Raw genomic sequence first — 27,523 nt, forward strand, 5'->3', positions numbered from 1 at the left:
ATGGGAAACCACGGAAAACCACTTTCAGGGCTGCCGACAGTGGGGTTCGAACCTACTATCTCCCAAATACTGGATACTGACCGCACTTAAGTGACTGCAGCTATCGAGCTCGGCAAACATCTTTTTAATATACAGTATATTATATTCTGGTATGCCATCTGGGCCACTACATTTCTTTGGCTTTAGGGCCTGTTCTACCACCTGCTGATAAAGTAATAAGTAACTTATCCTCATATAAAAGGTTATTTCCATCTGACCACTGCTGGGTAGCACTACCAGCAGTGTAAACCTTAGTTACCTAACAGGTATGTTATCAGCCACTTCGAGCATCGGGTAAGACTTTGCCTGCCAGGTAAGTCTTGAGAGATGAACATTATTAGCTATATTATATGTAACATACAACTTAAATTAACTCAGAATGTTGATAAAAACATGCTACCATAACAGTGATCAGTATTGTATTGCAGGTTTGTAATCATGAATGCCTCCCTCAACATCATTGTATTTTTTATTTTTCATTTTTTTGTTAGGGCCATCTATGGACCACGGTGCTTGTGTTTTAGCTGTTTCTTGATGTCATCGTCGTTGTTTGCCACAATTGGTGTTCTTAGCAGTTGGCATTGTGTTATTATTATTATTATTATTATTATTATTATTATTATTATTATTATTATTATTATTATTATTATTATTATTATTATTATTATTATTATTATTATAATAGAATGCACTGTTTTGTATGCCACATCACACAGCGTGAAGTCGGGCAAGGACATATTGATGCGCAAGCAGGTTCTTGGCAGAATGGATACCAGGAATGTAAGCATATCGTACACATGTGATGGGTTTGCAAAGTGTGTATGACAGACAAACTCATGTCAGGACAGGGAGATGTGATGTTTTAAAAGGAACTAAATAATTACTCTGTGTTCAAAAACAGTATTAACAGTCCTGGAATGAAAATTCCACCGTGTCAGAACCAAACGTGGCAAGCGATTATGCACAACTTCATCAAGAATGGCAGTTCTTTGAGGATAATTTGAGAAAAACGTGCATAGTCCTTGAAGGTTTGCAAAAAATATCTGCACATTTCTGTTTATTGATGCTGCACTATCAAAGGGTAGGGTAGGAAGGGTCCACCTATTCAATACTATTAGTTTGTATATTATCTAATAAAACTGGGACTAGTTTCGATCCCATATCTATTGGGTCATCTTCAGCCACGCTCCAGTTGGAAGACATAAGCACACATATAACCAATAATGATATAAACACTGATTTGACACAATTTGTAGTCTTAATTTAAACCATTGATGAAGTCTGAAAAACAATATTATAATAATAATGTTATTTGCTTTACGTCCCACTTACTACTTTTTAAGGTCTTCAGAGATGCCGAGGTGACGGAATTTAGTCCCACAGGAGTTCTTTTACGTGCCAGTAAATCTACCGACACGGGGCTGTCGTATTTGAGCACCTTCAAATACCACCGGACTGAGCCAGGATCGAACCTGCCAAGTTGGGGTTAGAAGGCCAGAGCCTTAACCGTCTGAGCCACTCAGCCCGGCAGTCCGAATAACATATCCACACTTTAAACTAAATAACACATCAAGAATGTTGTGGTTGATGGCAAACTATTTCGTTGTTTCTGTAGCAGCCTTGTTTTTGAGTTGATCTAGGAGTTGGTATCCTTTTCTGTGTAGACGAGCAACTTGATTGATATTCATGTTTATTCAATAGTAATATGGGTCAGGACTTATGTAGCTTTAAGGGGAACATTCGTACTTTCAATAGGTTTTCCTTATTATCAGTGTAGTGATCTATTGTTTAATTTATTTGGAGGTGAATGTCCCTATGTTGTTCGTAAGTTACGATGAAATGAAATTCGCTACCAAAAAAAATGAACTTGAACATGGAACTATTTCCTACAATAAAGCGTAAAATCGAAATTAAACATGTCCGAATAGTTTAATCTATTCCTCAATACAATCTCAACACATGAAGTGAAGTTCGCTAAATGAAAATAAATTCAACTCTCGCTTGATATTACGTAATATCACTGAAAACAATAATCACTACCATCACGATATTCACGGCATAACCCGAGTGTGAGGCTCCAACCTGACCTTCCATGTTAACACTCGAAACAGATATCAGCGTGAACTGTCCAGTAAAGTAGCGTTTCATCAGTCTACTAGAGCTGAACTATCATTCTAATAAAATTCATTTTTCACACTCGCAATGTGTCTAGTCTGCGGTAATTTTGTCTCTTAAAGATACAGAATAGAATTTAATTTACAGTAATCAAGTCTTATCTTGACAGTGTGTCAGAATGTATTTCGTTCGTGAGGTCGGCTATCACAAAAAATGCACTTCGCTGGTATCAAATAGAACTGTCAATTAGACTTAATTGCCATTATCTATGGTCTTACATAAAATAGTAATCATAGGAGAACATCAACTTGTACTTAAAATAGGCGTCTACCTACACTTGTCCCATTAAACTAAACTACAAGTTGATTGGTAGATCAATGTCTCACATGAACAATGTGAATAACGAAAAATGAAAATACAATAAAATTAACAGCTGATGAATCGAAATGGCATTCATAATGGATTTGAAAACCTTTAAATACATCAACCATTCTGGATTGCTACAGGACATCATTCATCTTACACAGCCTGTCTCAGAAATATTACATCTCAACCTATGAACCATGTCACAAAAATTCCTTTCCGTTGAAATACAGGGCCTCTTGTCCTCAGCATCCTGCTTATTCTACATTACTCATAAAATACAGGCTTACATTGTCTTTAACATCTTCCTAACTATTCTCATAATGTTTCATTTCCATTACAATCCATTTTCTTCTTGCTTGAAACTTTTAAATACAAGCAATCCCAAGATGAAATAACTTTATAATGATCTCACAATTAGCTTCTCAACATTTTTCCTTACCTCAGGAGCAAAATAGCATACAGTGATTTTCTGTATCACAAATACACGGTGTCACTAAATTTAAGTTTTCCAAAGATGTCAACTTTATCATACTTCACTGGATTTCGATATTAGCTGCAAATCTCGCTTGACATTACTGCTGAACACATAATTTATCATCTCCATTTTTTCCTGGTGTGAATATTATTATTATTATTATTATTATTATTGACATATTTTGATATTTTACTTTAACACACTCATAACAGTTATTTTATTATTATCATAATTGTAACTTTTACTGGCCCGAACATTATTTCATTGATTTTCATTGCAATATTTAACTTAACTTCCAAATTTTTTAAAGAAATGTAAACACATTTTAAAGTCTCGCGCGCTGATATAAATAATAGACAATTCGCCTCCATACTAGAATAACGACAAGATACTTCCTCATCATCGTAATGTACTTAATGACACACACCACTTATACAATACGATGTTATGGTTTATTAATTAATTATTTTAATTAATGCAAATGCCAAAACATAATTTTTTTTAAATTTAGCTAATATATTTACAACCCGTGTTTCACCTACAGGTATATCACGGGATATTTACAGTTATGATAACATATGGATAAATTATTGAAGAGAATGGAAGATTTTCTTGAGGAATTCTGTTACTTGCACAGTGTTCCAGTAGTATTTCACAATCGTTGGCAGGGGAGTTGATCGTAGCACAGCTGGTCGTTCTCTCGAGTACATGGTGCATTCAGTAACAGGTGTCGAGCATTCTGTGGAGATTTTTCCGGGCAGCTGCAGAGTGGTGAATCCATTATGTTCATTTTGTGGAGATAGGATTTAAAGCGACCATGATTTGTAATAAACTGGGTGGTTATGAAGTTGGGCCAGATAGATGAGGACAGTCTGTGTGGTATATTAGGAATGAATAATTTTGTATGGAAGGAATCTTCGGAGCTGGTATATATGGAGTTCCAAATTGTTTTATAGTATTCAGTTAATACTTGTTTGGCATAATTTAGAGGTGGTGATTTGTAGTCTATTGTAGATTTATAGCTGGCAGCAAACCTAGCACGATAGTCAGCTCTCTCGTTCCCCCGAAGTCCTGCGTGTCCTTTAATCCAGTGAAGAGTAATCTTGTTCGTTTTGTTGAGGGTAATAAGTTTGTCTCTGATTTGAGTGGCGAGAGGATGGGTAGTTTTCTTATTAGCTACGGCAAAAATTGCAGCTTTTGAGTCAACATGAATAGCGTAAGTTGAAGTATAGTTTTTATGTAGTTCTATCCATTCCACAGCCATGATGGTGCCCAATAGTTTGGCTTGGAATACCGAGCAATTGATATCTAACCTTTTTATTTGAATGAAGATTTCCTTCGAGTTTTTCTTGACTACCATTCCTGCTCCGACATGGTTTTGCATTTTCGATCCGTCTGTGAAGAGGAGGACGTCTGCTTTATCTACAGCTCCTGAAGTATTTATGTTTATATGATTATCTCTAGGATGGTTTCTTCTTGATCTTGTTTGGATTTCAGTTCCTTTCAGTGAAGGAACTACTGCGTTTGTGGGTTGACCTCTGGAGATGGCTTTGATGTCGTTATGTAAAAGAATAGCTGCATCTATGGGCATTGTGCAGGCTATAGCTTGCAAAGCATTGTTTGAGACTGTTCTGTATGCCTTTGTTGCAAATATGAGAAAATATCTTTGTATTTGTTGCAATTTCAGTGTGGCTCTTTTTAATAAGGAGATGCTCCATACTTCTGCGGCAGACAATATAACGGGTAGAATAGCATGATTATATATCGTCATCTAATGATGATAAGACATGCCCCAAGTCGCTTTGGAACATCTGACTAAGTTGTTCCGGATTTGCATTATTTTAATGTCGAGGTATTGCATGTGCGGGTACCAGTCCATTTTGTTGTCCAGTATTATTCCCAAATACTTCATTTTTGACACAACGTTGAGATCCCAAGCTGTAACTGAAGGATGACTGGTATATTCTTCCTTCTTCCTGATATGCATTGGTATTAGTGCTGACTTTTCCTTAGATATGTCAAGTTTGTGTTTTTCGCACCAATCCCGCATGATTTCGAGGGCTGTCTGAAGTGTGGAAAGGATTTGAGAATGAGAAGGACCTCTGAACATGAGCATAACATCATCAGCATAAACAACTATATCCAGATCGGGCTCATTTGATAGCTGTACAATTAAGCCGCTAATGATGACGTTCCACAGAGTGGGACCAGCGACCGAACCTTGGGGGCATCCTTTTGTGATGGGTTTTGAGGTTGAAGTCTTTCCCAGGGTGAAGTGGGCTGTGCGATCTTGTAAGAAGTCCTTAATGATGTTAAAAATGTTTGAAGGGCAGTTTTATTCCCGTAAGCGAGCTAGAATACTAGGGTGCCATGCATTGTCGAAAGCACCTACAAAATCTAGAGCAAGAAGACAGCTTTTCAGTCCAAGTCTTTTACACTGGTGAACAAAATCTGACACTGCTTTTATTGCATCTGTAGTGAATTCTGGGGCATTCTTGGTTAAAGGCACTGTGGTTTATGTCAAACTTCTTGCTGTTGTTTTGTACGAATGAATTGGCTCTGATGCTGTTAGCACAGCGTTGAATTCGTGGGTTATCACAATCTTTCCAGTGATGGTCACTGGCACATTTTGAACACTTTTGCTGGTTGGAGCAGAATTTAGAATATTTAAATTAGAATATTTAAATTATATTATATTATATTATATTATATTATATTATATTATATTATATTATATTATATTATATTATATTATATTATATTATATTATATTATATTATATTATATTATATTATATTATATTATATTATATTATATTATATTATATATAATATTTAAATTAGGCAGACCTGTAATTGTAGTCGTTTGGTATGGCATTATCTCGTCTTCATCTTGTGCCAGCCACCTCCAATTTAGCCCTTCATAATTGTAGGACACATTCTTCTCTTAAACATTATCTTATAAATACACAGATTCTGCATTCGTTTTGAGGCAGTACACTTCAATAATAAATTTTATTCTATCCACATATAACAGTTAACCCGCCACGCTTCGTATCGAGAATTCAACTGACACAGTTTGTAGAAATCTCCAACTCTTTCCTCTCCAGATGTTTCACAGGTGTGATTGACCATGAGACACAAAGCTTATCTCTGGCAGACTATCGTCCTCCCTTACCGATTATAAAAATAACATTGTCCGCAGTAATTCACAAAAATTATCTATGAATCTACTGTCTCCCTATGAGAAGTTCAGGAATTCTATAGTTATTAAACTTATAATTTTCTTCCCCAACTGTGATAGATGTCGTCAATGTTTCACATAGATAATTTAGTCTTCGTTCACCATTTACCACTTGGTAAAATATTCATTCCTCAAGCCAACTGGCTTTAGAGATTCTACAAATCTATTTCACCCACTTTAACTCATCTTCTTATGCTGCCTGACGTAGGTTCACACTCTCGAAACATAAAATGACAACTGACGCTCCTGCCTGAGGAGGGGGTGTTTAAGCATTTTCTAGGGCTGCTCTTCGTGGCATTATCTACTGTGGTGCAGTCACTTCAATTGACGACTACTGGACCGATTTCTTCGAGACTAGCTCCAGACATTCCATCTATTTTTCCAGTCATGATGGTGTTGTTTGCTGATTTTTTCTGTTACTTTAACGGGCATAATTAATTAATTTCGCGCAGCAGAATTCCCACATATTTTTACTGTATGTCCTTGACACGTGTTTGTACTCTGCCAGTATGGATGCCAACTTCTCTCCAGGCCTAATTAAATACATTTCCACCCTGTGGACTTCTGCCGAAATGTTCCGACCTCGTTCGAATTGGTGGGCCGCTCCCCGCTGTGAGTTGTCATGCCACAGAACACAAGATAAGCTTGTAATAAAAAATATGGTTGCACTCCATTTTGTAGTTGCAATTTTTAGCAAGATAGAATTATGGATTCAGTTCGAACTGAGGACGTATTTTACAAGCTCAGCTGACTGGACCCTCCAAAATGTACTTTGAATAATCACTTTCATTTTAATGCCGTAGCAAAGCACGAGTATCTTGCTAGTATATTATAAAAGTGAAACTATGTTAATTTGATTGTTTGTCCCAAATAGACTAAAAAAACTACTGGACCGATTTTGTTGAAAATTTCACAGTTTGTTCTTATTACTCTTGAGAGTGTTTAGGAAGTGATTTGAATGAAATCCAATGGGTGGTTTCTTATGAAGAGTAATTTTACGTAATTAATTTAATTACAAAGCCGCGCCAAGATTGGAATGACCTTAATGGACAGCGACTTACTCTGTATCATGAGTCCGGTAAGAAATGATTTATATTGTAGGATGGGAACACGCTGCTATGTTTAATGAAGTACCTTTCTTGCTAGGAGGTTCACAACGTAGCTGTATATAGGAGAACGGAAACATGCTGCTATATTTTATGTGGTAGCTTTCTTACTAAGGGGTTCATGTAACTAGGCAATTCATTGCCTGTTATTTGGAAATAGCAATCCAACATGCCATGGAGATCTACTTCCCAAACAATTTGGGCTTCCATAAGGACAAAGTTCAACATGAAACTAAATTGGATTATTTAAACTAAATATATAAAATTAACTCTAAATCTTCCAAAGAGTTAATAAAATATTAATCAGCGCCACAATAAAGATATCTTCAAAAATTTGCTTCATACATCCAATACAAATCCTAAAATTACACATTTGGAAAAGTACCACAACAGAGCTAGGTGCTACAGCTAGTATTACCTAAGCTATCTATCTGTCTGTATATAAAAGTCATTGTACATGTGTATGTTCCAGTATAGCTCTCGACCGAATTTGGTGAGGAGGTGGGTAAGGGGAAACATGTAAAACTAATCGATATAGACATAAAAATCATCAAAAATAGTGTTGAATCCATAGTTTTTGGTTTTGCTGAGATGAATAGCGATATTCCAGATGTTCAAGTCCAAATTCAGCCCCACTCAGAATGGGGGTTAGAAGAGATGAAAAAGAATGTCCTAAATGACTGAGATTATGGATGTATATGTTCCAGCACAGCTCTCGACCGAACTTGGTACACATATGACTTACTATCTCCAAAAAGTACTGAGGCAGTAAGATACCCCTAGAACCCCTAGGGTTGGAAGATAAGGTGGGGGTGGCCTATAAAAATAATCAAAAACTACCAATATTAGTATTGAATCCATGAACAGTGCCAATCCGGATGCCATTTAAGTCAAAGTTCAGCCCCCTCTAGGGACACCATGATCTTGACGTCGGTGTGGGGGCTTGTGTGCTTGTTTATCCCGAGGGCTGTGCCAGCTCAGGGTTACCCATGCTGGATTGGCCTTAGTGTAGGGCCAGACTAACAGGGTGTCCCCCGAGTTGCCTGAGAGGTGTCTGTGCTCTTTATTCTTCATAACTATTTCTGCCCTTCTATTCTCACCTTCTTAAATTTCATTCCTCTTCCTGTCTAGCCACCCTCTCTGCCTCGGGTAGAAGAGGTTAGTACGGAGGTTTTATCCTCCCCCAATCACAAGTTTTGGGTCGTGGTGTGGCGATGTATGGCTACTGGGAGAGTAGTTCTTAGCGACCCTCTCCAGATACCGCGCGCCCTCTGGAGTATCTAGCCTTGTCTTTGGTACTAATCATGGGCTCTGACAAAGGTTGACTTAATATTTCCTGAGTACTCGTGGGACCAAAAACGGAACCTCCTCCTTCTTCTTCTTCTTCTTCTTCTTCTTCTTCTTCTTCTTCTTCTTCTTCTTCTTCTTCTTCTTCTCTAACTTCAAAGGGTGGCACCCTTCAAGAAACAGTGTCTTTAAAAATAATTTTTAAAAAAGTGATATACGGTATTCCAGTACTTGTAGATTATCTAAGTGACGAACGTTTACCTCGATACCTGGTTGCTTCCAGGGTCGATGGCAAAAGCTTTTTAGATGAATGTCCATTTTCTTATTAGTAATGGCTGAGAGTAAAAAATGTACTGAACCACTCATTGTCATGGATGGTGATGACGACGTAAAAAACGCCGACAAAGATGGCAGAACCTGGCGGGTAGTGGACCGAACGAAGGACAAGAAATTGCCCTAAATTCGAAGTGCAACCTATCCACAAAATGACCTCTGTGATGGTGACCACTTCCCGATAATTCTATCTCTCTTGAATGAAAGACAGTCTGAAGTACCCAAGCGCTGGCTACTTCAGCAGGCAAATTGGCCAGAATTTTCTAAACGCACAGTGATGGCCAATGATATGGTGGAGTCAGTTGACATCCACGTTTTTTCCATTATTACTGGAATTCTGGCTGCTGCGGAGGAAACAATCCCTTCCTCATCTGGTATTCCTCGCCGGAAACAGCTCCGATTGTTGACCGGCGAAATTGCAGCAGCTGTACGTGATCGCCGACGGGCTTTTATCGTCAGAATCCTACGATGGCCAATCATATCATATCTGCACGCGAAGGCCCATTTTTTATTCGAGAAAGTAGGAAAGCTACATGGGAAAAGTATGAGTCTTCTATGACTGCACATACTCCGTCATCACAAGTGTGGACAAAACTCCACCGTATTGTCAGAGTACAGAATGTGCCCTCAGTCCCCAGAATCTCTATTAATGGAGATATAGTAACGATTCCTTCAATCAATGCAGACCACATCGCATCACATTTCGCAGATACATCCAGCTCTGGGAGATACGTGGCATTTCTACCAATTAAGAGCAAAGCAGAGGCACACCATCTCTCTTTCGCCTGTAGTGCTTCGGATCCCTACAATGTGCCTTTCATGGAATGATAGTTGCAGAGTCCACTCGCACTATGCAGATACATGGCTCCTGGACTGGACAAAATCCACAATCAAATGCTTAAGCACTTGAGTGACAGATGTCTAAAGGATATCCTCAGCCTATTCAACAGAATATAGAGTGAGGGTGTGTTTCCATCTCAATGATATGAGAGAATTGTGATACCAATTTCAAGCCAGGTAAAGATCCAAAAGCCGGGCTGAGTGGCTCAGGCGGTTAAGGCGCTGGCCTTCTAACCCCAACTTGGCAGGTTCGATCCTGGCTCAGTCCGGTGGTATTTGAAGGTGCTCAAATACGACAGCCCCGTGTCAGTAGATTTACTGGCACGTAAAAGAACTCCTGCGGGACTAAATTCCGGCACCTCGGCGTCTCCGAAGACCTTAAAAGTAGTTAGTGGGACGTAAAACAAATAGCATTATTATTATTAAAGATCCAAAACTTCTGGATAGTTATAGGCCAATATGCCTTACAAATGGCCTTTGTAAGCTATTTGAAAGGATAGTTAACTGGCATCTTGTGTGGGCAATGGAAAAGGAAGGTCTCTTGTCTAACTACCAGTGTGGTTTTCGCTCTCATCGGTCTGCCACTGATCATTGGGTCAGACTGGAGAGCGCAGTTCAGGAGGCCTTTCTCCGAAAGGAACATGTATTCACTGTGTTTTTTGACCTGGAGAAAGCTTACCTGGCAATATGGGATTCTCTCCACACTACACCAGTGGAGATTTTGGAGAAATTTGCCAGCGTTCATTGAGAACTTCATGTCCCTCTCCTGCTTTCGAGCCCAAATAGGGAATGCATTTTCTCAATATTAGTTCAGGAAAATGGAGTACCTCAGGGATCGATACTGAGCGTTACGCTGTTCGCAATCGCCATCAACGGCATAGTTGCCGCTTCTGAGCCCGCAGTCGTTCCAACGCTCTACATAGACTATTTAGCTCTACATTACAGCTCTGGAAGGGTGGCATTTGCTGAGAGACAGCTACAGCAAGCTATTAACCGAGTCGACAGATGAGCCCTGCAGCGTGGTTTTTTATTTTCAGCGGCGAGAACCTCAGTTGTACACTTCTGTCGACGTCGGCTTGTGCATCATGAGCCAGAGCTCTACTTGCAGATTCCTGGGTCTCTATTTTGATAAGAGACTAACGTGGCAGCCCCACATCCGTCAGTTGAAGGTTGCCTGCATGAATAGACTTAACATACTTGAGTTTTTCAAGGGAACTTCGTGGGGGGCTGATCGTACGGTGCTGCTACATTTTTACACGGCAGTGGTCCTCTCCCGAATGAACTATGTTAGTGCGGCTTGTGGCTTAGCATCTAAATCTACGCTGAGCCTTTTAGATAGTATTCATCATAGTGGAGTTAGGCTGACAACGGGAGCTTTCTGTACTAGCCCCATTCCCAGCCTACTCGCTGAAGCGGGAGTTACATTTTTACGGATAAGGAGACAGCAGTTACTCCTTACGTATGCTGCCAAAATTCGTGAAATTCTGCTACATCCAAACTATTGTTGTATCTTTAGTACCTAATACCACCAGAGGCACCAGGACCGGCCGAATGCTACACGATCGGTCGGGTTTTGAATTGATAGCTTGTGTCGTGATCTAAATATAGATATCGGTGTTTGTCTTGAACAGACTTTTAGCGAGGTATCTACGTGGTTAGTTCCGCGACCGGAAATACATGTATGTAGCATGTATACTGCGGAGTTTTATGCCATCGTAGAATCTGTGCAGTTTGCACTGGGTGATGAAAGAAATCATTTTCTTATATGTACTGACTCATTAAGTTCTCTGCAGTCTATTTTCTCGCAACACCCACTGGTGCAGCAGATTCATGATCTTCTAGCTAGGTTAAGTGATGCTGGCACCAGAATCACTTCTGCGTTGTTTCCAAGCCACGTTGGGATTGCGGGAAATGAACTTGCAGATGAAGCTGCAAAGGAAGCAGTACTTTTACCCCCAAGACCTATCAATGTACCTGCTAAAGATATTTTTTCTCAGCTACTTCAAACCATCTTGGCATCCTGGGGATCGGAATGGCTAGTTATCTGAACTCCCAACAAGCTGAGAGCAATTAAGAAGACGACTACCGTGTGGGGGTCCTCTTTCTGGCCTTCACAGAGAGAGGCCATAGTATTGTGTAGGCTAAAGATAGGTCATGGACGATCTATGCACTCGTATCTCCTATAGAAGGAAGGCACCCCCCAGTGTGTTCTTGTGGTTCCGACTTCACCATGTCCCACATCCTCACAGAGTGCGCTGATCTCTCTGGCCTAAGACGGAGCCTCAGCCTGCAGGAAACACTCGAACGCATATTAGCCAATGACGCGACTACTGTTGATCTCATCATCCGCTTTATGTGCGACAGTGGATTAAGCAGGGGCATTTAAATTACAAGCGTAATGTTACTCAGGGAACGCATGTTCCCTTTTGATTTGTTAATCATTTTTCGACCTAATTCAATAATTTTTTGTTTTATTTTGTACTGACCAAGCTCAATAGCTGCAGTTGCTTAAGTGCGGCCAGTATCCAGTAATGGGGAGATAGTGGGTTCGAGCCCCAATGTCGGCAGCCCTGAAGATGGTTTTCCGTGGTTTTCCATTTTTACACCAGGCAAATGCCGGGGCTGTACCTTAATTAAGGCCACGGCCGCTTCCTTCCACTTCCTAGGCCTTTTCTATCCCATCGTCGCCGAAGACCTATCTGTGTCGGTGCGACGTAAAACAAAATTTTGTACTGCGTTTCCAAATTCCTTTGTAAATAATTTTGTTTTATTTTAAATTTATTTTCCACTAATTTGTTCAGAGAGGATGATTACCTAGTTGTACTTCCTCTTAAAACAAAAATCACCACCACCGCCACCTCAAAGTTCACCCCCATCGGCATGAGGGTGAGAAGAAGTGAAAAAGAAAATGTCCAAAATCACCAATATGATGGATGTATTTGTGTTATGTTCTAGGATAGCTCTCAACCAAGCTTGGTAATCATATGACTTGCTATCATTAAGAAATACTGTTAGAGGTAAAACAACCCTCTCGACTGAATTTGGTGAGGGGATGGGTAGGGGGTAACATGTACAACTAATCAAAAATGATCAATATTAACATCAAATCCATAGTTTTTGGAATCGCTGAGATTAATAGTGACACTGCGGTTGCTGTTTAAGTCTATGTTCTGCACCTACCAGCATGGAGGGTAAGAAGGGGTTAAAAGGAAAATGTACAAAATGAATGAGGTTATGGATGTATGTATGGATGTTTCAGTATAGCTCTCCACCAAACTTGGTACACATATCATTTATTATCTGGGAAAAAAAATACTGTGGTGGTAAGACACCTCTAGCACTTGTAGGGGAAGGGTTGATAAACTTAACCATAATAGTTTTATTTATTCCTGTATTGACTTGTCTAAACTTATTACAAATTATTTAAAATAGTATATGCTTGAATCCACCTTGTCAATACACTTTTATCATTGAAAACCACTTATTCATCGAACATGTCTCGGGAACATAATGCATTCCCTTCATCAGCAATTGTTAAAGTCCAACTTATTTACAAATATCAAAGAACAAAAACAATATAACACTTTCTTTTGTTTAGCACAAAATTTAAAGAACAATTATATCATAATTCACATATCAGTGAATAAACAAACGTTAGTGATATATTAGGAAAATTATTATGTAAAATTTTTAATATTTGGATGATGTTGAATGAGAATCACTTCTGAAATAAATTTAAGATCTTCATGTTTTATCTTTTACTTCCTTAAGTGATTAAATGCTAGTTTTTTAAATAATGTTATTTGCTTTATGTCCCACCAACTACTTCTACGGTTTTCAGAGAAATGCTAGTTTATACAATGGGTTCTCATCTGTAATTCTTTCGTTCAAACTTGATTCAAAGTTATTATTTTAGCAAGATAACTTTCTAAAACATTTATGAATTTTCCCTTTATAACCAAATGTATTAATTCCATGTCATTAGAAATTTCTGTAAATTTATGATTCTTTTTAATCATATGCTCAAGGTCAGGAATGAAGTTGTGATTAGTGAAGAACAGTTTGGCTTCACGCCTGGATGAGGAACGACAGATGGGATCTTTGTCCTGCGTCAGCTGGTGGAGCATTACCGTGAGAGACAGAAATATTTGCATTGTGTGTTCATCGACTGGGAGAAAGCATATAACAGAGTTCTATGACAGGATATGTGGAATTGCTGGTGGGATAAAAGGATGCCATAGAAGTACAACAGAGTAATCCAGGATATGTTCTCTAACAGCAGTACATATGTAAGGTGCAGGACTTGAGAAACAAAAAGTTTCACAGGTGACCTTCATCAGGGTTCAACACTTAGTCGACTACATTTCAATAAAGGACCATTTATATTGGTATTATAATGTCCAATAACGGACCATTTATATTGGTATTACTTTTTGCCATCCTTATGGGCTCAGTATCTGAAGGGATCTGAACCAAAGCCCCATGGACCATGATGTATGCCAACAAGGTTATCATGTGTGCTGAATCATCTGGAGAACTGGATATTTCATTAGGAAAATGGAGGTCTGTATTGGAGAGCAGAGGCATGAGATTGAGTGGGACGAAAACTGAATACATGCCGTGTGGAGGAACTGGACTGGTACATCTCCAAGTGAAACCTGTGCCATTGGCAAAAACCTTCAGATATCTGGGTTGAGTGGTGCAGAATGATGTTGAAATAGGCGTTGAGATCAGTAGAAGAGTCCAGTGTGGGTGGTAGAAATGGAGAACAGCTGCAGGAGTCCTGTGTGATAAGAGGATACCACCAAATCTCAAGGGTCTTACTTTTAAGAGTATGAATAATCCTGCCTTGAGATATGGTTTAGAAACAGTGCTAGTGAAAAAAAGTCTCTGAGGAAAGGCTGGAGGTGACAGAAGTGAAAATGTTGCGAAGGGCATGCAGTGGGTCAAGGAAAGATAAAATTAGAAATGAAACTATATGGGATGGGGTAAAGGTGACTAGCGTTAAAGACAAGGTTCAAGAGTCAAGACTAAAATGGTTTGGCCTCATCATGAGGAGAGGAAGTGATTATGTGGGCAAAAGCCTATTAGATGTGCTTCCTTCTGTTTATATCTACTCTTCCATTTTCTGTCAGTTCACTTCCCAGGTATATGAAGTGCTCTGCTATTTCCAGTTCCTCATCTCCAATTTTGGCAGCTCCTTCTTTACTTCCTCTGCTCATTACCATTTTCTTGCTCTTCTCCACATTGATCCTCAGTCGCCATTGTTCAATCCTTCTATTCAGTACATTCAGCAGTTGTTATACCTCCTCTTCTCCCCAGATTGCAACATCATCCGCAAACATCATTACATTCATTCCTTCCCCTCCATAATCTTCCCTTGCTGCCTGTACGATGTCCGTCACCGTTATGAACAGTAAAGGTGACAACACACTCCCATGTTTTAGCCCATTGTCAATTCCAAACCATTCTTTTCTATCCACTATTGTCTTCACACAGCTGCGACAGCTATCAGTGTTATATATTGCTTTTACATTGTTATTAGTTCCTTGCCAATGCCCCCGGTGCAAAATTTTCCCAAACTTTCATTCTGGGGATGTTGTCATATGCCTTTTCTAAATCTATAAAAGTCATTACTATATCCTTCCCATATTCCCAGCTCTTTTCCATGATCTGACTCAGAATGAAATTCACTGTTGACCTTCCACTTCTGAATCCAAATTCCAATGTACAGATATGCACACGATTTAAAGTGATTGAATAGAATCTGAAGACGTTCTTGTAGAATGAAACATGTCATTCTTTGTTTAATAGTGTAAATTTTTTTACAGGTATGTTATAATGTTTTCAACACATAGAAAAGCTTTAAAGTTACATTAACTGAGTCATCACTGAAAAGTGTGGCTACCTTGTAAACAAATTAAATGTTTATTGAAGGTCAAATTATGGTCAAAGGTGACACCAAGATATTTAGGGAACACGTTGAATCTCAATAGTTGTATTACAGAAGATTGAAAGAGGTTATATACTGTGTTAAACAGTTGTTTGTTATCTTCTCCCCAAAATAACGCCTATCGAATTTGTTCAAAAGATTTTGAATTGCTTGCTGGATAATTTTAGGACTATCAGACTGGGCTTGACCAAGACTGGAGAGTATGATGTGTGTGTTCTGGGAAATGTTGCAGTTCATCGTCACTTATTGTAGAAAGGAATCTTTCTGATTTTAACTGAAATGAAAATATAATTTCTTTCATTTCCCAAATTTTGATTTTGTTCACCCTGAATAAGGATCTCTGGATTCATGCTCACAAGCATACTTTTACTCATGTAATAAGAATACCAAAAGCCCTTTCAAGAGCACCAGATTGAGAACACCTGGATACCGAGCGAGTTGGCTATGCGTTTAGTGTCGCACAGTTGTGAACTTGCCTTCGAGCGATAGCGGGTTCGAACCCTGTCCGCAGCCTTGATGATAGTTTTTTGGTTTCCCAATTTTGAACCAGGCAAATGCTAGGGCTGTACCTTAATTAAGGCCATGGCAGCTTTCTTCCCACTCCTAGTCCTTCCTATTCCATTGTCGCCATAAGGCCTGTCTGTGTTGGTGTAACATAAAGCAAATTGTAAAAAGGAGAGAACACCTGGTATACATGTGTAGATGGAATCTCATTAAAGAAATCTGTTAAGAAGGAAACCATTCTTTTTTGGTGTCGACTTGGTTAATGTAGCTTATATTTTTTCAGTCTGTTGGAACATGAAATGCAACACTCTAACCCCCTAACCCCATGGCACTGCAGCCCTAAAGGGCCTTGGCCTACCAAGCGACCGCTGGTCAGCATGACGAATCCTCTCGCCCGTTATTCTTGGCTTTCTAGACCGGGGCCGCTATTTCTCCATCAGATAGCTCCTCAATTCTAATCACGTAAGCTGAGTGGACCTTGAACCAGCCCTCAGATCCAGGTAAAAGTCCCTGATCTGGCCGGTAATCAAACCCGGGGCCTCCAGGTAAGAAGCTGGCACACTACCCCTACGTACATCATGGTGCTAGCGTAACACACTAACATACTGTAAATAATTATAAATGTTCATTTTCTTATGGGTATGTAATAATGTTACATTATTAATAAACCTGACCATTCTATTTGATCCGTATTGACTGGTATGTCTAAAGGAATCCTGTAAAACAGGGCTATGATCATAGTTTATAAATTTTCATGATCCTTCAAATACAATTACATACACAAATATAGATATAACGTATTTATTACATATTACATTGAATATGTTTCGACCAATTCTCTTCCTCAGTGATCTTAAAAAGAAAACCATTAAATATTGCTGAAAAATAATTTTTCAGGTGAATATTAGAGATCTCGCCCCTCACAGGGATTCTAATTCAAGGTCGAAAGAAATGAGAAATCTGAGAAGTGGTGGTGGTGATTATTGTTTTAAGATGAAATACAACTGGGCAGTCATCCTCTATTAACACTAATCAGGAGAAAGAAACGGGGTCTGATACTTCGAAAAATGAAAGTATCGGTCAAAGGAAGAAAAGGGCTGGGCGTGAAAATGAAAGACTTGAAACCCTAATGCCATCAGGGTCAGAAAAGAACACAAGTTGACCAAAGGAGGTCGGGTAGGATAGATGAAAGTGAGAAGCCTGGCACAAGTAAGTGAAAGCAATACCAGGACTCAGCTAAAGTCCTCGTGGTCGCTAACCCATGCTCCCAAGTTAAGGGCCACTGGAGCCCCTTTTAGTCATCTCTTATGGCAAGAATGAATGTTATCTACCCCCTCCCCCCACCACCACAGGGGGATCTGAGAATGGAAAAATATCCTCTATTTACTCTGTAATCCACACTCACTTCAGTTCTCGATATCTTTGTCAACAAGACATTGAATTTACGCTTACAATGTAATATTTTGCTGTAGATGTTGATTTCCATAGGGAACTTGAAATATTTGTCGTGAATGAGTAAATTCATAATTCCAGTATTATTGGTCCATTATTGGAAATTATAAATTTTTCAGCTAACTCATTCTTGGTTGCCAGCATTTCACGCCAGGTATCAATTTTTGTAAAAGAGACCAAGTCTCTCATAGTGTATTGGCACTTCATGAGGCTCCAGGTAGCCTGTGCAGTGGCCTCCTCTACATGCACTAGCCGTACATTTTGGTAGGTGTGCTAGTTACCAACTGATGCGCCCAAATTGGCTCACTGGGGCAAAACACTGACAACCAAGAATGAGTTAGCTGAAAAATTTATAATTTCCAATAACAGACCAATTATGTTAGAATGATATAATATTTTCTTTCCAGGTGCTGCTCATGGACTGTGCAGTATTCTTCAGATGTTAATGTCTTTTCCAAATTTTATTCATTCTGATCCAAGTATTGAGAATGATGTGAAGGCTAGCGTTGACTTTTTACTAAAACTTCAGACTCGAAATGGAAACTTCCCCTGTGCCATGGATGAAGTCGGAAGCAGATCTCGTCCAGAAACTGATGAGTTGGTTCATTGGTGTCATGGAGCTCCAGGTACTTCTAAATCAGCATCAGACAGATGTTTAGTTTATGATGTTCTTTGAAGAACTGCAAATATATTTTTTGAATTAAAATTAATGTAGATACGAGGTATTGCCTCATTTTATTTTGCAGATATGAGGTAATTAGGAGGGTCTAATAGAGAAACTTTTACATTTTATTAAAGCAAACTGACGCATCCATTTCATACGTCCAAAGAAAACTTGGTTTGTTTTTCTTGTCACTCAACCTTTCCACCTTTATCTTTTTTTCCTTATATCCTCATTTCTTCTCCCTTCTTGTTGTTCATAATATGCCTAGTAAAAATCCTTGTTTGTATTTGAGTTTCACCCCTTGTTTAACACTGGCCTGGCCATAGCTAATTTTGAGATATTGAGGGTGTTTGAGAGATAAGTACAAACTAAGTACAAACAACCTTACAGAAAGTAGGGATGAATGTCCACAGTTCGTAACCCTTGATTTCTTAAAGAAAAATCTAGCGAATGTTTATCAGAGGGAGGAACTTGAAGTAAGTGCGATGTTTGTGAAGTAGGTAGTAGCTTTGTTTACCCCTCATCTTATACCACCCAGGCAGTATGCATGCATAATGTGTATAAAACATTTCATAGGTGCATCACTTCACTGCAGCTTCAAGTATTATGCATGCATGAGGTATATAAAATATTCTACATACAAGAAGCGAACAAGATCTGTGTTGAAAATGTATGTTATATACACAAAATCAGTTACTCAAATTTTGTTATTCAGGGATCCATGAACCAATTTGATGACAAAAATGTTCAAAAGAAACTTTCTTAAGCATTTCCACTATTCCATATGATTGTCAAACTATTTAGTTACAGTGAATAGTTTATTTAATGTTAGGACATGTTTTGATCCTCATGGAATCATCCTCTGCTAATAGTAAAAAATCATGAAGAATACAAGTTAAAATAAACTAGGTACAAAGACATTGTAAAATACATATCTCATATCTACAAAGTTCTCATTTTATAGGAGAAGTGAAAAACTATTTTATTCCTTATTGTTGGGTTGTATATCTTTCAAATTTGATTCAGAGACACTTAAATGTGTGTTCAAATTTACACCACTGTTAAAACGGCGAATATATTTTTTGAATAAAAATTAATGTAGGTATGAGGTATTGCCTCATTTTATTTTGCAGATATGAAGTAATTAGAAGGATCTAATAGAGAAACTTTTACATTTTATTAAAGCAAACTGACACATTTACAATGACACAGAAATGGAAAAATGGTTTAGCTATTTAAACAAGGAGAATACATACACAGTGGAGGAATTTCATTCCTTATGAGACTATACTTCTCTTCATTCCACTTTAAAAAGAATGTTTTCATAGAACTGACAGCACGAACTGGGAAGCACTGGCTTCATCCGTTGCAGATGATCGTACTTTTTCTTTGTAATCTTAAATCTTTCTTTATGCAACTGATGTACTTCATCATCCAGGGTGGGAAGATTCTTCAATTCGGAATCAAAATCTGTGGCATACTTGATAGTTACAAGTAACTAATCTCATATTTGTTCCGTATTGAAGATAACAATAAATAAGAATCTGTTAGTTTAGAATCTTACTTATACTTGATTGTGTTATCAGGATCATAATATAAAACTCATAAATCCATTACTACTGGATCACTTACATGATTTCCAGGACAAATAGAGGGAAAACACATTTGTCTGGCTTCAGAGTAATTCTCAAAGAACATGTATCTCACATCCTTAACCTCATGAGGAAATGGCTTTGTTCAAGCCTCCTTTGTGGCTTTCAACAAATTGGAAGGTAGATACAAGTTTTGTTGGCAAAGATTTGTTTCATTAACTGCATAGGCACTATCACACTCCATCTGCGAGTGCTCCTTTTCAAGAAATGTTTGTACAACTACCCTTTTAGGTCTGATTGCATAACTTAGAAGGGCACTGGACCATAATGCTGTTCCTATTTTGAAAGGTGCAACCATCACTATATATTATTACAGGACCACCATTCTCACTTAAATTGCATTCCATGTAGTTGATAATGAATCTAGCAAAGGTTGAAGCTGACAGGTCCCCTTGAGTTTTATCAAACCAATAACATAAAACATGTTTAGTGACTAGATTGTAAACAGTTAAGTTATGCATGGCGAGTTTATTTTTGTAGTACAGCGCACAAGCATTCAAACGTGAAACATTATTAACAGCTTGGAAGTCCGTAGTTAGAACTTGATATTTACTATCCAAAGCAAGGTTTTTATCATTAGAGTTTTCATCTCTTATACGGTCCTTTCTATCACAATGCTTTTTTTCCATATTACCTTCTCAATATTTCCTCCTCCTCATAAGAACAACACGTAACACATACATCATTCCAAAGACAAAACAATGCTATGTTCATTGAATTGAACCTGGAAAATGAAGTATTCCTTGACAAGTAATGCCCCACATGGAGGGCGAAACATGTCTCCATTTTAACGATGTTTAACTAAAAATGTTAACATCCTGTAATGTATTGAATAGGTTGGAGTCCAATAAATTCTCTTATATTATTATTCCTTGGCACCGGTGATTTATTCCCTTCTTTATATTTCTTGAGGTAGGCCTTGTACAGATCAGATAAAGAAGAAAATTGTTGTTCAAGGTATTGTTTCTATGTTTTCTTCCAGCAATAGGTTATTGAGAGATTGCAGATCAGAAAGAGAGAATCATCTCATTTGTGAGGCACTGACTTCTTGCAAATTTAAATTTTTCTTAACTCTTAGAATACCAGAGAGCACAAAAGCATTCCTCGGCAAGTGAGTGAAAATTGCCAAGCCCTCCTCAAGCAAGCAGTTTCATATATGCTTGTAGTTCTCAGTTTTCTGACAGATAGCAACACAAAGTAGATGATCTAAACAATATAAAATCGGCAAAGCCTGTTGTTTCTAAATCTACTACAACCGTCACGCTGATTGCTTTATTTACAGAGAAATTATTTTTTTTTCAAAGCTCCCCCTGTTGTGTACACCATGCAAGGCAGTGAGTAGGAAAATGGCCTCTGCCACGCAGAATGTGTTCCAGAATGATGACAATTTAGCCAAATATATTAATAGAGTTTGTGCCGATAATGACTACGTTGAATCTGATAAGTGGTTACGTGAACGATGGTGATCCACGAAAACAAAAGGTAATCATTGATTAACTCAAAGTCTCAAATCCCAGGTTGATTAAGAAATACCGTCGTTACTAGCAAGAAATATTTATACGTATTTACTGACTGTAAATAGGAGTCCATGGTGTTGCATTCCGCTGCTTGCGCCGTCTTTTGTTTCTTTCTTGAGGTCCAGGGCTGGCACCGATGAATGGGAGTGCTATGTCTGCGATTTTTGTTATCTTTGGCCATATGTCTTGCATTCCGCTACTCGCGCCGTCTTTTTTTTTTTTTTTTTTTTTTTTCTTGAGGTCCAGGGCTGGCACCAACGAGCTCTCTTTCTAGCGAATGGGAGTGCAGGTATTTTGTTGAAAAATAGCATGATCCATGGACCAATACATACATATATATGTATATTTTAAAAGGGAAATAGCATGATCCCTGGACCAATAAATCGTTTAATGAATCAGTTAATGCACATGAAGTGACAACCCACCAAATTACATCGAATGAGAAAAATCAATAAAACGACACCAAAGAACTTCAGTGAGCAAAGACATCACAGACGAGAGTGTTGGACAAACAAAACACTTACGGAAGCGCTGCGACATAGCAGAAATAGTTGTTGTAAGGCAGTAAAGTATGTATTCTCTAAAATAAAATATTTCGTATTGTTTCTTAATTAACCTGGGATTTGAGACTTTATTTGAGTAAAAGCAATTACTATCTTCCATTTGTGACAAATATTACAGTGATATTTCGTGGATCACCATCATTCACGTAACCCTGATAAGTAGCTATATCAGGGTCATGTAATAATGATGTTGGTGATGTTATTTCAGAGACAGGAAGTCAGAGTGGCGATGACATTCCACGGTACCATAAACCTCATAGTATTGTCATTAGTGAAAGTGACAGTTTTACTGATTTGGAGAGTGATGGAAATATATATAGTCTAGGCAGTGATGCAGGCAGTAGTGATAACAATCCCTATATGCATTACAGTGTTTAATGGAAGTTTCAGTTGGAATTGACACCCGTTTGAGCCCTCATGGCTGTATCTTGAAACACCAGGTCCTAATGTATAGTGAAATACAATATTTTTTTAAAATTAGAAACTATAGTGCTTAAGATATTTACATTTTCCAAATAGTAAACTAAGAGCGTGTAGCTGCAGGCAGTAATATTCATTAGTGTATGATTTGATTTAGGATTCTTTCTTTCAATTTTGACTCATCAATTTTTATTTTTATAATCATTAAACTAATATTTTGTATATGTTGCAGTGTTAATGTAACATAGTATATTCCTTAATAAACATGTAAAGCAACTCCCTTCCTATGATAAGTAAAAAGTTTGGAGACAAGTGTTCAATAATAAGAAAGTTATAATGATTTTAGTGAAACATTGCTATTTCTTTAATAAAGCCTGGTATTCTATAAATATGCCACCTATAACTGACTGGTACTAAAAGAGTTAATTGACTGTCATGCATTCCTTGTGAAGACGTTGTAACCCAGTTTAGTACCGATCATTCTCCTAGTGCAAGAGTGTTCCAAGAACATTTTCTTACAAACTGGTACATGCCCCCTGTCAGAATGATTTAGTTGGTAGTAAAGGCTGTTCTGGCGTTTTGTGGGAGAAGGTGAAATTTTAGTTTCTCTGTGTGTAGGGGTCAGAACAACTAAATTTTCAACATAGACTTTTCTCTGATCCCATGTCAAAGTGCTCCAGAATCTGTCAAATATATTCTTTCTTTCAGGCTCTAGAAACAAATCACACATTCTAACTTTTTTCCCCGCATGATTTAGAGTGACATGAATCCTTCATCCTATGTTGTTCTCTATTCACATCTCGGATAACAGTAACCTCACCTCTGGATCTGCAGAAACTGAGGTAACTCTTCCCTTCCACTCATCGTTGCTTATTACTAGCTCTTGTCGAGTCTTTACTTTCTTTTACGTTTTCTTCCGTGAACTAATATTTGATTATCCTTGTCTTCAGAACACTTTTGAAAGGAATTACTTTCACCTTCAGCTGAATCTTTGTCCAAGTCTTCTGCCTCTAGTTTACTCCAGTCTGGATTGTCATCATCTTGTTCCTGATCAGATAAGCTCAAGCTGCTGCACACTTCTAGTTCTCGGTTCAGGCAGGTAGCAGCTGATGAAGGTTCTGTATGAAGTTTCGAAGCTGTTTCTGGAAAAGGAATACAATTACATTGTAGCAACAGAACTATTCAGTGTTATTATTAAAGGGGCTTTGTAGTAAAATTAAAAGAAGAAGCATAAGAAGAAGAAAAAGGTCAGTTGTTATTTACAGAAGTGGAAAAATACTGTGAAGTATACTATCAGGATTTGGATCCACGCCCATTGTGTTTATAAGAATTCATTGAGACAAAGGGAAAACGTGATGAATTCTAGCAGCTCTGAAGAACAAACCCTCTCTGTTCCCAGCTCCTGACTAGGCTAAGAAGAAGAAGTGCATGTGATAACAGTTAATGATTAGGAAGAAAACTTAGTATGAGCAGTGCTACTCAGTGCAGTATCTCATTACAAAAATGCAAAAATAACTCACCTGTAGATGGCACTGTCTGCTGAGCTTGCTTTTGTTCTTGGCTTATTGTGTTCTTCAGACACTTCTGCTGTATTGGAGTCTCTAATAATGAATGAAAAAAGATAACTAAATTAAATGTTTTCATTACTCATTGTCGTACTTCATTTCTGCTTGTCTCACTGGTACTGCACTCGACCTTTTAAGTGACTGAAACCCATTTTAGGATATGATCTCTTCCACCGTAAATTACCAGTCTTACCTTCGGAAGTGGAATTCAGAGTCTAACTATCGTCAGATTTAGTTAAATATTCTTTAATCAGATCCATTATGGAACCTATTTTTAAAAATATTACAGCTTGAAGAGGATTTATCTTTCTTCCTTTCCAGGACAAGACTTAAAACTACTAGTTATTTCAAGGAACTACATTTTAAAACCACAGTATTGTTTCAGATTATTCCAGGATAAATATAAACTTACCCCCACAACCAAACTCAGCACAAACTACCATGACTCCGTATCTCCCTGCAGATGCAAGGTATTGCATTGACAGTTTCACGCCAACAAACAGTTGCAAGGTGGAGAAAACTTAGGAAAGGATCGTAAGTTTTCGGGGATAAGGAGAGAACAGAAAAGTGGGTTGTAAGGAACAGCAGTTACATGATTTATTTTAACAATATTAAGAATAAATAATCACATTAAAAGAAGTAAAAATTCTACAATAATGAAAGGGAGTTAAGTGTGTGACCTTGAGCTAAACAGGCAAGGGTACTGCACATTGATTGGTGAATGTAAATAAGACTGATGTCTTATTGAAACTAGAAAAATTCAGCATAAGCCGAAAGAAAACCATATAAACTACATTATAGGCTGACTAATGTCAAACCATAATTTAAGTTACAAAAGTTTTGATAACAAGAAAATATTAAAGTGAATTAAAGATTACAAGAAAATGTTAAATTTAAATAGAGAAAAGAAAATTGATTGACAGAAGTTCAAAAAGACTATTTAACTAGATAGCAGAATCTTGGAGAAAAAAGAGATTCTCTGTCATTTGTAGCGCTCCTCCAGAGAGAGAGAGAAAAAAGTCTAATAAAATTGGTTAAACAACCAAATAGCAGCATTTAGAGCCTTCAGCCATAAAATTTCGATGACTGGGCGAAGAAAAGAAACTGGGTAAACAGATCCTCACCGGTGGCTAGATGAACCAGTCGTCAGCAATATTTTAAAAGAAAGAGCCATGAGAACTGAATACTACTGGGGAATGCGAAGAAAGGCAGATGAATAAATTGTCATTAAATATAGAGTCCAAACTGCCATCTGTTGTGTTTCTGCATTGAACGTGAAAATCTCTGCCATGCAGATGTGACTGAAGTTCATGCTAGCTGCTATATTGACATGTCGGCATGGCTCAGAGCTGCAGTGAAAGTACATGTTGCGCTAGCAAGTGGTTGGCCTTCTGATGGCTGAATGAAAGCTAGCGAGTCTCCTGCTAGCATTATATGGCGAGATGAAATGTTCTAGAGGAGGAAGATGAAAAATAGTGCTGGAAAACTAAGAATTTCGTTACTGTGGAGAATAATAACATAATACAAGAAAATACAAAAAAATACAAAAAAAGGTCCTGAAGGAATATTAGTAATAACATTCAATAAATAATTTAGAAAAGATTAAATAATAAAAAGAATAAGCAATGAAAGGGAAGACAGCAGTGTAAGGTTACATCATCACTACCGTCAGAGTTAAAGTTGTCAATGACGTGAGCAACATGTCCAGGTGATACTAGCCAGTAAGAAAATTAGGAATTCATGACCACATGGTCAGCGTATCTGCCAAGAAATCACAAAAAATAGTTTTCATTAAACCTGTGACATGAACACATACCAAGGGTGAATGTATACTCTTCCAGATTGAAGAGATACTTGAATTAGGAGCAAGTTCAAGGTAAGATTAACATCAGTAAATAACAAAGTTGATCAAAAACGAGAGGTACCGAGATGTAAAAAGTGTGAACATAAATTTATCATCAAACTGCAAGTACATTCATGTGAAGCATGAACCATATTGGGGGGTGGGCAGAAAGAAGGGCGAAAAATAATTCTTCCAGGGCTCACAAAAAGTGATTAAAAATCAATCATGAAGGTTCGAGAGGAAGAGGACAAACAGAAGTATGTATGTTGGGTATTCAGCCCGAAGGCTGGTTTGATTCTCTGCAGCTCTGCCAACAGCTGTCATAAATAGCCTAGGCGTCACTGAAGAGGCGTATTAGGGAAATGAGGAGTGAGGTAGTTTCCCGTTGCTTTCCTCACCGAGCCAGCCGTTGCTATTACATATCAGTCTGCCAAGCCCACTGAAATGCATGCACCAATAGACCCTATGAGCGACATTTTCACACCATTCATAATAGGTCTAATAAAGACTCCATTACTTGTGCGGACCTTAACAACCCAGATCCTTTTGTCACGTCCTGCAAAATGTTGGACAACTCTCCCAAGTTCCCAAACTAGAGGAGGGCTTGTTTCTCGAAGGAGTACCATGTCACCTACTTGGATGTTAGGTTTCTCCACCTTCCACTTACTTATCACCTGAAGCTGCCCCAGATATTCCAGCCGCTAGCATTGCTAGAATGTGTCACGAGCAGCTTCCACCTTTCTCCATAAAATTGGTAAGGATTCATCAAGTCTCCAAAGCGACACTGGAGGAGAGGAAGTCAATGACTGTCCTATCAGAAAATGCATGGGAGTGAGTGGAAGCAGATCTTCAGGATCCTGAGATAAAGGAGTAAGTGGCCTAGAATTAACTATACCCTCAATTAGAATGAGAAAAGAATTAAATTCTTCGTAAGAAAAAGTAGATGAATTCAAAATTCTCTTCAGATGCTGTTAGGTAAGCTTAACACAAGATTCCCAAGGACCACCATGATGAGGTCCATAAGGGGGGATAAAATTACACTTAAATCCCTTTAAGTGAGCAAAATCTTGTATTTTCTCTTGGGCTTAAGGGGAGGAAAAGGTTCGCTTCAATTCTTCAGAACCTCCAGAAAATGTTCTCGAATTATCACGAAAAACTTCTGAAGGAATACCTCTACGAGAAGAAAATCGTGAAAAAAGCAGCTAAGAAGTAGAGGAATTAGTTGCAAGTTCAAGATGAATGGCTCCTGTTACATACAGACAAACAAGACAATGTAAGCCTTACCTAAGGTCTTTGAGGTAGACCTCATGGGATTAGCTCGATAGAAAAAAGGACCGGCGTAATCAAGGCCGGTGTATGCAAAACTACGACAAGATTGTGATCTAAAAGAAAGTAAATCACCCATAAGCTGAGATGCAGATAAAGGGTTGGCATGAAAACATGTAACACGTTTACTTATTAAAGACGTAACCTTATGAATTCCGTTAATAAGCCACTAATGATCCCGGATAATGTGTAGCAAAGTGCGACCACCAGCATGCAAATTTTTATAATCAAATTGCCTTATGATTAACTTAGTGAGATGA

The 27,523-nt window shown here is 38.1% G+C and overlaps 1 protein-coding gene across 1 annotated transcript in view; it reads left to right on the plus strand.

The window, feature by feature from the left end:
* Positions 1 to 27,523, plus strand: part of LOC136865838 (lanC-like protein 3) — a 164,844-nt gene that overhangs the window by 69,859 nt on the left and 67,462 nt on the right. The window contains exon 3 of the mRNA XM_067142433.2: positions 18,121 to 18,339. Within this exon, the coding sequence (XP_066998534.2) occupies positions 18,121 to 18,339 (219 nt within the window). The remainder of the gene's footprint in view (positions 1 to 18,120; positions 18,340 to 27,523) is intronic.

The sequence above is a fragment of the Anabrus simplex genome, chromosome 1 (assembly GCF_040414725.1).
Source record: "Anabrus simplex isolate iqAnaSimp1 chromosome 1, ASM4041472v1, whole genome shotgun sequence".
NCBI lineage: Eukaryota > Metazoa > Arthropoda > Insecta > Orthoptera > Tettigoniidae > Anabrus > Anabrus simplex.